The 13,297-nt window shown below is 43.7% G+C and overlaps 1 protein-coding gene across 4 annotated transcripts in view; it reads left to right on the forward strand.

The window, feature by feature from the left end:
* Window positions 1–13,297, forward strand: part of SYNPO (synaptopodin) — a 126,647-nt gene that overhangs the window by 88,968 nt on the left and 24,382 nt on the right. For 3 of the 4 annotated variants that reach the window (XM_077266341.1, XM_077266340.1, XM_077266342.1), the window contains one exon: window positions 1,398–3,223. In XM_077266341.1, the coding sequence (XP_077122456.1) occupies window positions 1,398–3,223 (1,826 nt within the window). Of the gene's footprint in view, window positions 1–1,397; window positions 3,695–13,297 lie in introns of those variants that run through there. The other variant, XM_077266343.1, reaches the window with a different exon arrangement.

A 13,297-nucleotide genomic window follows, 5' to 3' on the forward strand; every position in this document is an offset into this window, starting at 1 on the left:
ATTTTTTTTTAGTTTGCTTTTCTTTCTTTGTCTTATGATATTTCGTGTTTCATGAATGTTGTGCAAAATCAAAAATACTTTTTTATTTTTGCTTCTAACTTGTTTGGTGACTTTTTAGCTTTAGGTATGCTAAAATGTGGCAAAATTTTAGGCGTACATAACATCACTCCAGTGGAAAGAAATTTTGGACAAATCCCCAAATTCTGCCCACAGTGAGTGGTGAAGTAGAACAGGTGAACAAACAAAATAGAATTTTAAAAAAGTGCTAACGGAAGGATGAATATAGTGTAAACAAAAAAAGGCACAAAACACTAAAAAAGCAACAAAAAACAGGCGCAACTGCAAAATGCCACATTTCTGTTTTATCTCGGAGTATATGTTGTTTTTTCCTGCTAAATTAAAAAATGGTCTTGTTTAGTCTTTAACCTTTTTCATTACATTTTAGCAAAGACACAGTTTTCATAAAATGGCATGAAAATTGAGCAAAAATTTTTGGCGTACATAAAATCACTTCTGAGGGACACTGCATAAAATTGCACAATAATTTTGTAACTTTTTGAAAAATAGCAAATTATGAGTCAGGCGAAAGCTTCTATAAAGCCCCCAACCGTGCTACAATGGGAATCTAAAACAAACACATAAATAAGTGACTGTAAAAGAAATCTGTAAAAAGGTGCAAAAACAATGATGAATTTGGCTGCATTACTACGACTACATGATACTCCCCACTTTTTACGGCAACTTGGCACTGCCCACATCCTACGCCAACTTACCACTCCCCACACTCTATGCCAGCTTGGTACTCCCTATGCCAACATTGCACTTCCCACTCCCTACGCCAGCCTGGCAATCTGCACACCTTATGCCTACCTGGGACTTTCAACAAGTCTTTGCACCTTAGATCACCACAGCTGGCACATGTTCTTAATTTTTTACATATGGTTCCAAAAGCTGTGAATCAATTTTAAGAATTCTAATATGGTTGATTCCTTCCCTTGCATGGAAGTGTTTAGATCACAAAACTTTGAACTGGGAGTCAAAAGCTTCAAGTTACACCTCAAGATGAGAAGGTTCAGGGTGGACAATTGCTACTCTTCCATGATGGTGGTTTATGTGGCAGAGTAAGCCAGAACTAGATAGGGAACTCCCTTAATGCACATGCCTCCCTGTTTAACCTTATACTGTATATTACATACGTAAAGTAATGGTATAATTACAATATATATGGTCACTCTATTAGGTAGAACAATCATTTTTTTGCTACAAAATTGTACTGGTGGTTTGTTGAAGAAAATTCAACCAAGAATTGCGATTCATATTTCTTCTAATTTAGTAATTGTTTATTTTTGCCTTGTACTTTTAAAGTTAGGTAATCATATTCTCTTCTTCTTCCACAGATATTCCAAGAAGCCTCAGTCTCACAGAGAAAGAGCTAAAGGAAGCACAGTTGCTTAGTGATAATGATGCTTCCCAGCTAAGCCCTTCAGGAAGTTGTTCGAAGGGGGCTCAACTGTTTCACAAACGTCGTCAAAGGATAAAAGCTTTTGAGGAAAAAAAACTTGCACAACAATCTGTAGTTCAACATGGTATAAAACTTGGTGATTTGAAAAAAAAAGAACTTCAGTTTGGCTTTCAGAAACCATCACATTTTTACAGTATGGAAGAGACTTCCACCAACCATGGAAGTACAGGGGGAACCGATGATATTTGGGTAGATGAGACCAAAGAAAGTGATTTCCTTCCCATAGATAAACGAGCACCTTCACCAAGTGCTTCAGAGGAAGACCATCAAGGACCTCTTAGCGCATATCTCAAGGAAACTTTGATGGTATCAAATTCTAACACTAATGGTTTAGTGATTGAAACTAATCAAGAACCAGAAACTCCTGTGAAGAAAGAACAAAATGGCTCACCAAACACACAATACTGTGAAGTTACTCTAACATTGTCAAAACCAATATCTGTATCTAACCGAACAGCTAAACCTTTTGGAGGCCAATCATCAGCCAAGAGAAATGTGTATTCTTCAGAAAAAAGTCCTATAATTGACCTCCCACCACCCCCAACTTATGCAGAAACTTTATCAAGTCCTCCACCAGTCTCACGTGTTCGATCTCCTCCTGCTTACTCAGCTTTATATCCAATAGAACCAGCCAACATAACTCCTGTCCAAGAAGGGATTAACTACGGAGAAACAAGGCTTGCGCCTCAGCCAAAGACTGGTATTCTAGAGACTATAGCAGCGCGTAAGGGACCTAAGAAATCAATGTTCACATTTATTGAAAAGCCAAAGATGGCACCTAACCCAGAACTCCTGTCAATGGTGCAAAATGCAGATGAAAGACAAAAACATAGAGATCATCCAAGAGAGTTAGCAACTGAAGATGAGCCATTTGCGCTGGGAGCAGAAGCTTCAAATTTTCAGAATAAGTCACCTAATGCAGCAAACAGCGCTGACCAAGCTAATAGAATACATGATTGGTCATCCAGTCTAAAGTCGCCGGGTTTAAGTCCAAAGCCACCACTTATGCCAGTGCAAACACTTTCTGAGGATAAAGGGAAAGGTGCAGAATTGTTTGCACGGAGACAGTCCAGAATGGAACGTTTTGTGGTAGAAAACTCTACACCATTAGACTCCATTCGATCTCCTTCTCCTACAATGTCTTTGCCACCATCTTGGAAATTTGCCTCTAAAACACCACCTCCTTCATTTATTCAACCCAAAAACAACCAAAGATCACCTAAGCTTCCTGTCTCTGCACCTGTAACTAATACTGTCTCAGAGAGCGTGCAAGCTCAAAAAGAACTTGAACTATCTAAACGCCAACCATATCAACTTCAGTCATCTTTGTTCATTCTCTCACCAACTAAAGATCCCGTGAGTAGTCTTCCCAAAGCTGCACCTCCTCCCAAGCCTATGGTGGTTGAATCACATCGATTTAACAGGCAAACATCATGCCCAACCTCCCCTGTGGTTCCTTCTCCTTCTATGTATTCTCCAACGTACTTCCAGTCTATCCGATCACCTTCTTCTGTCAATATGTCACCATCTCCAGGTCCTGATACTCCTCCCAGCTATGGAAGACGAACGCCAACCAACCATGCTTCTCCACTATCCCCGGTTCCCTTCTCCAATGCGATGGTTTCATCACCTCGAAACAAGACTGTAATACAAGCTCCTCGGCCAACATTTTCTGCCAAAAACGCAGGCCTTGAATCACAGGTGTGGAAACCTTCTCCATATTACAAATAATATTATTGACCTTTTTTTTTTCTACTGTGAGAGTTAAAAGTATTAGTAGTGGTGGTTGTGTCTTTGGTATTGAGACCAAAGAAGGTGAGATGGTGCTTTATCTACACAAAAACTTAAAACATATAATTGAAATAGTCAGACCTTTATATTGTGATACAAATGATGACGGAACATCCACAAATATGTAAAATGTTTCACGGAAAACACTCAACCTTCTACTTTCAGCTTGGACTTCTGAAGTTCTCTGCTCTCCTCCATCTTTCACATCTGGCTGCTTTCAGTTCTTGCTTTCTCTTAATTGATTATTTATGCACTTTTTGCTATCATTTATGCACTTTTTGCTAAAGTTATGTTAAAAAATGCTTCTATATGACTGAGACTTCTCCACGTGTGTGTGTGTATGTATGTTTCTGCCTCTTCTTTTGCATCATCCTCTTCTTCTTCAAAAATGTTACATCTAATACACAATCCTTATAGTTTTCAAATTACACAGATTTTAAATTTGTAGTCCCTTATATCTGTATCAATTATGGGTTGTATTTCCCTATACCATGTTCTACACACATAGTAGTCCAAGGTCAATATGGAGCCGGGGACAGATCAAGGTATTTAGTACCCTGGGAATGGGAGGTACATGGTGTCCCCTTCTACTCGAACGTGGTAGTGATCATTTTAGATTTCAGGCCAATAACAGCTTGTTTCACATATCATATGACAGTTGAAGATGCTTTTTGATTGGCTGAGGAAAAAAATGAAAAGTAGATCATTTAAAGTGTAGCAGCGCTTTAACAAACTTTTGACGACGTCTTCAAAGTTTGGTACGGTTGGGGACCCACTAAATCAAAAGTTCAGGCATGTCTTTATAACAAGAAATTTTGTAAAAAAGGAGTTACTCTTCATATAATAATATTAATATTAACATTATTATTAATTATTTAATTGCACCATGCCCTACCAGGTATTACCACTCACCCATTGGGTTATTGAACAGTGGAGCAAAATCAAATCTGCAGCCTGTCAGATGAATCAGCTATGGTAGGTCATGAATTTAGTAATCCTGTGGCTCCAGTTGCAGGCACAGAAGAGGGAGTGCTTCCCTCCGCAGACTGATGGATGAGCTCATTGTTCCTCTCCTCTGTTGCTTGCCATTGGCACCACAGCCCCAGCAAATTATCTGCCTGTACTCAGCAGTATAGTGCAGGGCTAAGCACCAGCAGAGCAGATTAGCTGTTCACCAAGCACTGTAGTGACTCTGTTGTAGATTTCTGCTTTCAGCAGAATCATCAGCACTAACACATTGTGGGAGAATCAACTGTTTTACTTGGGACATACAGCAACCAACCGTTATGGTCATCACATCAAGGAAGGAACTGACTTACCCAAAAACTGTGAGGTCACAAAGTACAGTTTAGGGGAACTACTACACATTATCAATAAACTGTCACAGTTAAAGGGAAGAATCTATCATCTGAATCATCCTGCCCAAAATGGAGTCAGCATGAATATGATCCTGGCTTCCCAAATGGCTGGTGTATCAGAGAAAATATACTGTAAAGATGTGTTCAGGAACCATAGCCAGAGACGAGACTAGTCCAACACCACTGGCTCTTCCCTCAGCTCCTTCTTTCGTTTTTGTACAGAGAGAGAGACCTGCCAATCAACTGTAGCAGTGCTGGGAAGAGTCAGACGGGGGGAGGGGCAACCCTGAACTAGTCTCATCTTTTGTTAAGGTCATCAACCAGATGTCCAGATGTTTAAATTAAATGCCGGAGCGTTTCCGAGAAAATTGTACCTGGCTAAAATCAAGCATTCGGGATCTGATCCATGCTGCCCCGCAGTTTAGGCTGCATGAATCAGGTTATAGGTTCCCTTTAACACAGCAGCAAGTGCTGTTCTACAGTATAAGCCTGCAGCTGTTGTACACACCAACAGGTACAACCCCCGCGCAGTTAGTGACTTTATTGTATTTTACAGATATTGCATCCCTCATCTGATATTGGTCACCTACCCCATCTAATACATGATCTGACCTCATTGACAGGGTCATCACTCTGGAGATGATAAAATTGCACTATAGGGATATTATTAATTGACCGTAAAAACCCCAGTATGACATAAGGGTTCAGAGGTGTGAGATATAGATAGTGTGTTTTCAGGGTCCAATCACTGGTGGCTACTGGTGAATTTCGAATTTCTTTTCCAGACAAAAGAGTAGAACTGTTGGACTGAAACCTGTTAACCAGCGATCATCAGATCTCCAATCAGGACTGGTCATGCATTGGATTTGGGTCATGCACTGTGCAGTTCCCCACCTTACGCCATCATTCTTGCCCCTCAACCCTTCTATAAAGGGCCCAACAGTTGTCATCATGTCCGACTTATGTGTAACTGCATACCGCTAGGGTCACACACCAGAAAAGGCCTGCTTTGCTACATTTCTCAGTGTAAATGAGTACACCCCCCTTTGAAAAGTATTATATTAATCAATATCTCAATGAACACAACAGTTTCCAAAATTTGGACAAAACTGAGTTCCAGAGAATATTTTGACCCATAACATGAAAGTAAGGTTAATAATATAGCTTTCACTACAATATATTCTGTTTTATTCAAATTAGTTGATGCAAAAATGATTACACCCCACACCAAAAACTACTACATCTAGCATTTTGGAGACACCTGTGGGAAAACATTTCTCTGGACCTGGATACAGTATGACAGACTTAAAAGTCTTAATACTAAAAGGACATTTTAAGGACCACAGGGAAAGAAAAATTTGGGAATACAAACTAATGAATATGTTTAATTCGTTGACACTAGAGGTACCTTCACACTAAGCGATGCTGCAGCGATATCGACAACGATGCCGATCGCTGCAGCGTCGCTGTGTGGTCGCTGGAGAGCTGTCACACAGACAGCTCTCCAGCGACCAACTATGCCGAAGTCCCCGGGTAACCAGGGTAAACATCGGGTTGCTAAGCGCAGGGCCGCGCTTAGTAACCCGATGTTTACCCTGGTTACCAGTGTAAATGTAAAAAAACAAACACTACATACTTACATTCGCGTCCCCTGGCGTCCGCTTCCCTGCACTGTGTAAGCGCCGGCAGTAGCAGGGCACAGCGGTGACGTCACCGCTGTGCTTTGCTTTCCGGCTGGCACTGACACATTCAGTGCAGGAAGCTCTGAGCAGCAGCGCGGACGCCGGGGGACGTGACAGACATCAGAGGGTGAGTATGTACTGTTTTTTTTTTTTACTTTTACAATGGTAACCAGGGTAAATATCGTGTCACTAAGCGCGGCCCTGCGCTTAGTAACCCGATATTTACCCTGGTTACCATTGTAAAACATCGCTGGCATCGTTGCTTTTGCTGTCAAACACGACGATACACGCCGATCTGACGACCAAATAAAGTACTGAACTTTCAGCAACGACCAGCGATATCACAGCGGGATCCAGATCGCTGCTGCATGTCAAACACAACAATATCGCTATCCAGGACGCTGCAACGTCACAGATCGCTGTCGTTATCGCTGCAAAGTCGTTTAGTGTGAAGGTACCTTAGGACTCAATTTAACACCTGGATTTATGACTCACTACATGGATACAATTCACACCTCCACCAGACCGACTCCAGATAACTTAGGGTACTGTCACACCGTGCAATTTTCGTCGCTACGACGGCACAATCCGTGACGTCGCAGCGTCGTATGAGTATCGCTCCAGCGTCGTAGACTGCGGTCACACTTTGCAATCACGGCGCTGGAGCGATGCCGAGGTTCGCTGGTAACCAGGGTAAACATCGGGTTACTAAGCGCAGGGCCGCGCTTAGTAACCCAATGTTTACCGTGGTTACCAGCGTAAAAGTAAAAAAAAAAAAACCGTACATACTCACCATCTGATGTCCGTCAGGTCCCTTGCAGTCTGCTTCCCGCTCTGACTGAGTGCAGCCGTACAGTGAGAGCAGAACGCAGCGGTGACGTCACCGCTGTGATCTGCTCTCACTTTCCGGCCGGCGCTCACAGTCAGAGCGGGAAGCAGACTGCAAGGGACCTGACGGACATCAGATGGTGAGTATGTACGGTTTTTTTTTTTTAACTTTTACGCTGGTAACCACGGTAAACATCGGGTTACTAAGCGCGGCCCTGCGCTTAGTAACCCGATGTTTACCCTGGTTACCAGCGAACGCATCGCTGGATCGCTGTCACACACAACGATCCAGCGATGACAGCGGGAGATCCAGCGACGAAAGAAAGTTTCAAACGATCTGCTACGACGTACGATTCTCAGCAGGGTCCCTGATCGCTGCTGCGTGTCAGACACTGCGATATCGTAACGATATCGCTAGAACGTCACGAATCGTACCGTCGTAGCGATCGTAATTGCACTGTGTGACAGTACCCTAAGAACATCATTCCCACTGCCTCTCCATTTGTAAGAAAATGCCTAATTGGATTACCTTGGCTTATCTATGGGCTCATCACACTCCCCACCCCCTAACAAATGTCCTCCTGTAATATTCTTTAAATGTTGTGCTTTTTTCTTATTAATCTATTTGTAATCTTGCCTGAAGAAGGAGTCACTGTGCTCTGAAAGCTGCAAACATATTATTTTCTGGTTAGCTAATAAAGGTATCACTCCTAGAATACTTCTGTCATCATTGGGCAGAAAAGTATTCACCTCGATTTTTCTGGCTAACACGGTACCACAATACAATTTGTTATTGTACATCAGCATTTTGTATGATTTTTAAGGCCATCGCCAAGTCTTCTTGGCATGGAATTAACAAGTTGGCGACGTATTGCAACGTCTAACTTTTTTCCCTTCTTCAAGAACGACCTCTTTTAGTATGTACATGCTACAGGGTATATGCTCATTTTGTTTTTTTCTTCGATTTTGTCCAAGAGGTCCTACAGTACAATAGACAAACCCACAGTTCTCCCAGAGTCATCTGCTGTCCCTCCAGCATAGCTGCAGCTGTTGCTGTCATTTCAACACACCTTAGTAGTCAAGATTGTTATAGGTATTGTATATACTGCTCATTTCTAAGACCCCCTACCACCCAGGAGAACGCTGGCCCTAGTTGACCTTTTGGCCATGCTATCTAGACAAGTAGAGATGTTCCCATATGCATGGGACTCCTTCCTTTGATGTCAAGGGGATTTTCTGTAATTCATATAGACATCAGTGAATGTGGTCCATCTCTCCTATATGTTGTTGGGTCAGGTGGGGTCTAGAACCCAGATGTAAGATGGGGGTTCCCACCAACTTTTTTGCTCTAGTGTCTACCCAACACAAACCCTCAATCCAGATCTTATCTACTGTTACTGAGGAAACAATACTCTAATTCATCATCATAAATGCCTATATACAAAAGGTAATAACAAACCATATGACCCTCGCGTAAAATATGAAATCATGGCACGAATATCGCAAGAAGTCTACAATGTGACATTGCCAAAAACATAAATCTCACATATGTCTCCATTACTGTCAAGGTAGGAAATGGAAGCAAAATTCTTTATCCGTAAAAGAACATCATAGACAGGAAAGTCACATTCATGTCATCTGTTACTTCTCTGAGGTTAGAAAATGTAATGCAAATTCCAAGTATAAAAATAGATCTGAGGATTATGGATGAAGCAAGGTAACCACATGTACCATCATTCATCACTAAAAAACAAAATATTCTGTCTTAGGATCTTTTTTTGACACTATAGCCCTATGGTGTTTTAATCGTTGGTCTTGATAATGGGTAGCGCTGGTGTCAGACCCTCGTGAACCATTAAGAGGTGCGCGCCTCTTAATAAATCATCAGCGTCTGACAAGTGACGTGCGCCCCCTTGTGTGCCTTGAGAGATTCATGGGCCACCATTGAGCAGAAGGAGCCTATTTTGGCCTTGGTTCAGTGGCAATCATCTTTTTGGCTAGTAGAAAGTGAATCCAGCTGTATTATTCCAGACTGTGGCCTCCAGTAAAAAAAACATATACCACTGTACAGTGCCGCTGTATGGTATTTGTCAAGGCTTTCCGTAAAACGTATATATAAGAGCTTTTCTGCATGTATATGTTTATGTAGACGGCATCCACTTCAGCAGTCTGTGGCAGCCAGACTAGGCAATGCAAACTTCCATGGACAGCACTTCACTCGAATGCTGGCATCATGGGCACCTCTTGGAACAATTAGGTCCCCACGACATCATGACGTTGCATGGGTCTAGTAATTGAAAGGGGATCCCCAGATGCCAGAGTTTGAGTGCCGGCTAAAGAAGTTAGCACTGCCCTGGTCGGCAGTAATGGAGTACACTAGTGGAAGTAGGACTACAGTAGTGTGAATCTTTTTGCTCATACGTGATATATTTGAGATGATAGTGTGGTAATTGTCCAATATTCAGTTTTCCACCAACTGGGTCTACAAAGTTGCTACCTTGTTAGTTCTTCCAGAAGTCTTGGAGCTGGGGTCACCAGGTTTTCCTGCTAGGCCACAAGTCCTTCGGACTAAATCTATCAGTCAATGTTGACCCTCCTGGCCCCCTCCCGACCCCTTCTCATTGTGTTGACCTAACCCAGGTCAACCCGGGTACCATACGTTGTATCTGGAAGCGACGACCCTGCTCACTCATGCCATTCCTCTGTAACCGAGGACGTTTTCCTCTGATAGTCCTCTCCTCAGGTATCTAGGGTGTCTCCTAGGCCTGGGTAGGAAAGGACTCTCGACGGGTGTTGTCTGGCCTCTGGGACTTTATTGGCATAGGGAGGCAGTTCTGGTCTGGACTGGCACAGTCTGAGCTCTGGGTCTCACCAGACGTCATCTGGACCTTGTCTGATGATGTCCAGCACCTTCCGCTTTCCACTGCGGCCTGTCACCGTTTCTGGTCCGCATCTGCCCTGCTCTTCTCTTTGGCGCCAAATTCTCCTGATGTTTCACTCTCAAATCTTTTATATCCAGGAACTCTGTCATGCAACGCACCTGACCAGGTCCCGCACAAGAACTCATACCAACTGCAACTCGATTGGTGCCAATTGGTTCCTCTTCACTGTAGATGGCAGTCTTTCCTCACCCAGCAGGGGCTATTCAGGGTTACCATAGCTTCGTCTTGTTCTTCTAAAATAAAAATAACATATATTCACCTCCTGCACTGGCGTCATTCCAGTGGTGTTGGCACTGGATCTCCCGGGGCTTGCATGAGATTTGTGTGACGCCAGACAGCGGTCACTGTTAGGGTGCTGCACTTTCACTGCTTCTGTTTGTCTAACGTTTGTCAGAAGGAAGTGAGAGCACAGCAGCCCAAAAAACCTTTATATTCACCGGTGTCGTTCCAGTGATGTGAATACCAGATCTTCCGAGACTTGCGTGATATGGTAAAACAGTGTTGCAGTCATCAGGACCAAGTAATAGGCTACTTTGCTCACACTTACCTTGGGCGAAATTTGGATGTACAGAAGAGGTGTGAATTCTGCAGCTCATAAGTACCTTCTGATCGGCCGCAGCTCACACGTGACATAAAAAGTCCGGGCACAGACAGCGCTGGAACATTGCCAGTGCAGGGGGTTTACTCGGGGTACTACAGCATTGAAGAAGAAGTTGTCTAAGTATTGGACAACCCCATTAAATTCCCTTTGCTTCAGTGCTGCTCCTGTGGTTCCTCTGATCCTGCAGTGATAATGTAATATACATAATTCTCATGAACACTGCAGCCAATCACAATCCTCATCAGTTACGTACCTGCTGACGCCAGCGATTGGCTGCAGCGGTAATGTAAATGATGTCCATTACATCATTGCAGCAGGACTGACGGAGACCACTGGAGTGGTGGCATAGATCAGTGTGGGAATAAACAGGGTTTTTTTCCCGCCTCATACAATTGCTTTTTGGAAGTGCATGTGAACAGCAAGGTGGCTTGTTGAAGGGAAATAGAGGAAAAAAAAAAAAAAAAATCTTTAAATCTTCAGCATAGCGAGTGTGAGCGAGCTGAGTGTGACCTGAGCGTAAGTGTGGACGGCGGTAAGTGTGACTTGTGACTCAGTGAGGAGGTATTTGGAAGGCCTTTAACAAATACCTGTGTGAATTTGTGTGAGTTGTTGAATTGGGAGTAGCTATACTCACAAGGGGTTAACTTAGGGTGGGCGGTCATAATCAAGGGTTTATAAGGGGCAGCTGTTTGGGGCTCAAGTCCTTTTTGGAAGTGCATGTGAACAGCAAAGGTGGCTTGTTGAAGGGAAATAGAGGAAAAAAAAAAAATCTTTAAATCTTCAGCATAGCGAGTGTGAGCGAGCTGAGTGTGACCTGAGTGTAAGTGTGGACGGCGGTAAGTGTGACTTGTGATTCAGTGACTTTGGAATCAGGGAGTTTCCAAGGGAGGAATTGCTGTTCCAAGTGTTAATTAATACTTTGTATTTATTTTTATTTAACGTTTCTGTCTGGTGCAATCCCCATTAGGAAATGTGCTCCACAATTGTTAATGCCATCCAGTGCACATCTTGCCACATGTATGCAGTCCTTGATCAGCCGGTCGAGGGTGCATACTGCTGTGCGAGATGTGAGCACGTTGTGCATTTGGAAACCCAGATACTGGATCTAAATGTGCAGCTGGCAACACTGAGATCCATAGACAATATGGAGAGGAGTCTTCTGCTCACAGAGCAGACGCTCAATGGGATAGATGAGGAGGGGGATGGTAGGATGGAGCTGCAGGACAGTGAGGCAGTTAGCTGGGTAACAGTTAGGAAGCGGGGTAGAGGGAAGAGTGCCAGGGAGGCTAGTCCTGATCTTTCACACCCCAATAAGTTTGCTAAGTTGGCAGATGAGGGGGGTGCCAGTACAGGGGTAGCACTGCTGCAGCCAGGCATGTCCTCTGAAAGCCGGAGGAGTGACTGCTCCAGTAAGGAGGGAAATAGGAGAGCAGGGCAGGCCAGACAGGTGCTGGTAGTGGGGGACTCAATTATTAGGGGAACAGATAGGGCAATCTGTCACAAAGACAGGGATCGTCGAACGGTGTGCTGCCTACCTGGCGCTCGAGTCCGACACATCGCTGATCGGGTGGACAGATTACTGGGAGGGGCTGGTGAGGACCCAGCGGTCATGGTGCACATTGGCACAAATGACAAAGTTAGAGGTAGGTGGAAGGTCCTTAAAGATGATTTCAGGGAATTAGGCTGCACGCTGAAAGCAAGGACCTCCAACGTGGTATTTTCTGAAATACTGCCTGTACCACGTGCCACGCCAGAGAGGCAACGGGAGATTAGGGAGGTTAATAAGTGGCTCAAGAATTGGTGTAGGAAGGAGGGGTTTGGGTTCCTGCAGAACTGGGCCGACTTCTCAGTTGGCTACAGGCTCAACGCTAGGGATGGGCTGCACCTCAATGGGGAAGGTGCAGCTGTGCTGGTGGAGAAAATGGTTGGAAGGTTGGAGGAGTGTTTAAACTAGGGAATGGGGGGGAGGGTATTCATTTTATAGGTGGGGAAGATAGTGCAGATAGAGACCTGGGCACAAATAAGGAAGTTGGGGGTGGCGGAGGCATGGGGGGTGGGGTTAGAACAGTTAGTAATTTAAGAAAGAATAGAGGTACAGAGAGGAACATCAAGTGCATGTATACTAATGCCAGAAGCCTCGCCAACAAAATGGACGAATTAGAACTAATGTTGTTGGAACATAATTATGACATGGTGGGGATATCTGAGACGTGGCTGGATGAGAGCCATGACTGGGCTGTTAACTTGAAGGGCTATAGTCTGTTCAGAAATGACCGTACAGATAAGCGAGGGGGAGGGGTGTGTCTGTATGTAAAATCCACCTTAAAACCCATCCGGCGTGATAATATAGGTGAATCTAATGAAAATGTAGAGTCCCTGTGGGTGGAGATAAGGGGAGGGGGAAAAATAATAAATTTCTGATAGGGGTTTGTTATAAATCTCCAAAAATAATGGAAGCAATGGAAAATATCCTCGTAAAGCAAATAGATGAAGCTGCGACTCAAGGAGAAGTCATTATTATGGGGGACTTCAACTACCCTGAAATAGATTGGGGAACAGAAACCTGCAGTTCC

This window comes from Ranitomeya variabilis, chromosome 5, assembly GCF_051348905.1.
Source record: "Ranitomeya variabilis isolate aRanVar5 chromosome 5, aRanVar5.hap1, whole genome shotgun sequence".
NCBI lineage: Eukaryota > Metazoa > Chordata > Amphibia > Anura > Dendrobatidae > Ranitomeya > Ranitomeya variabilis.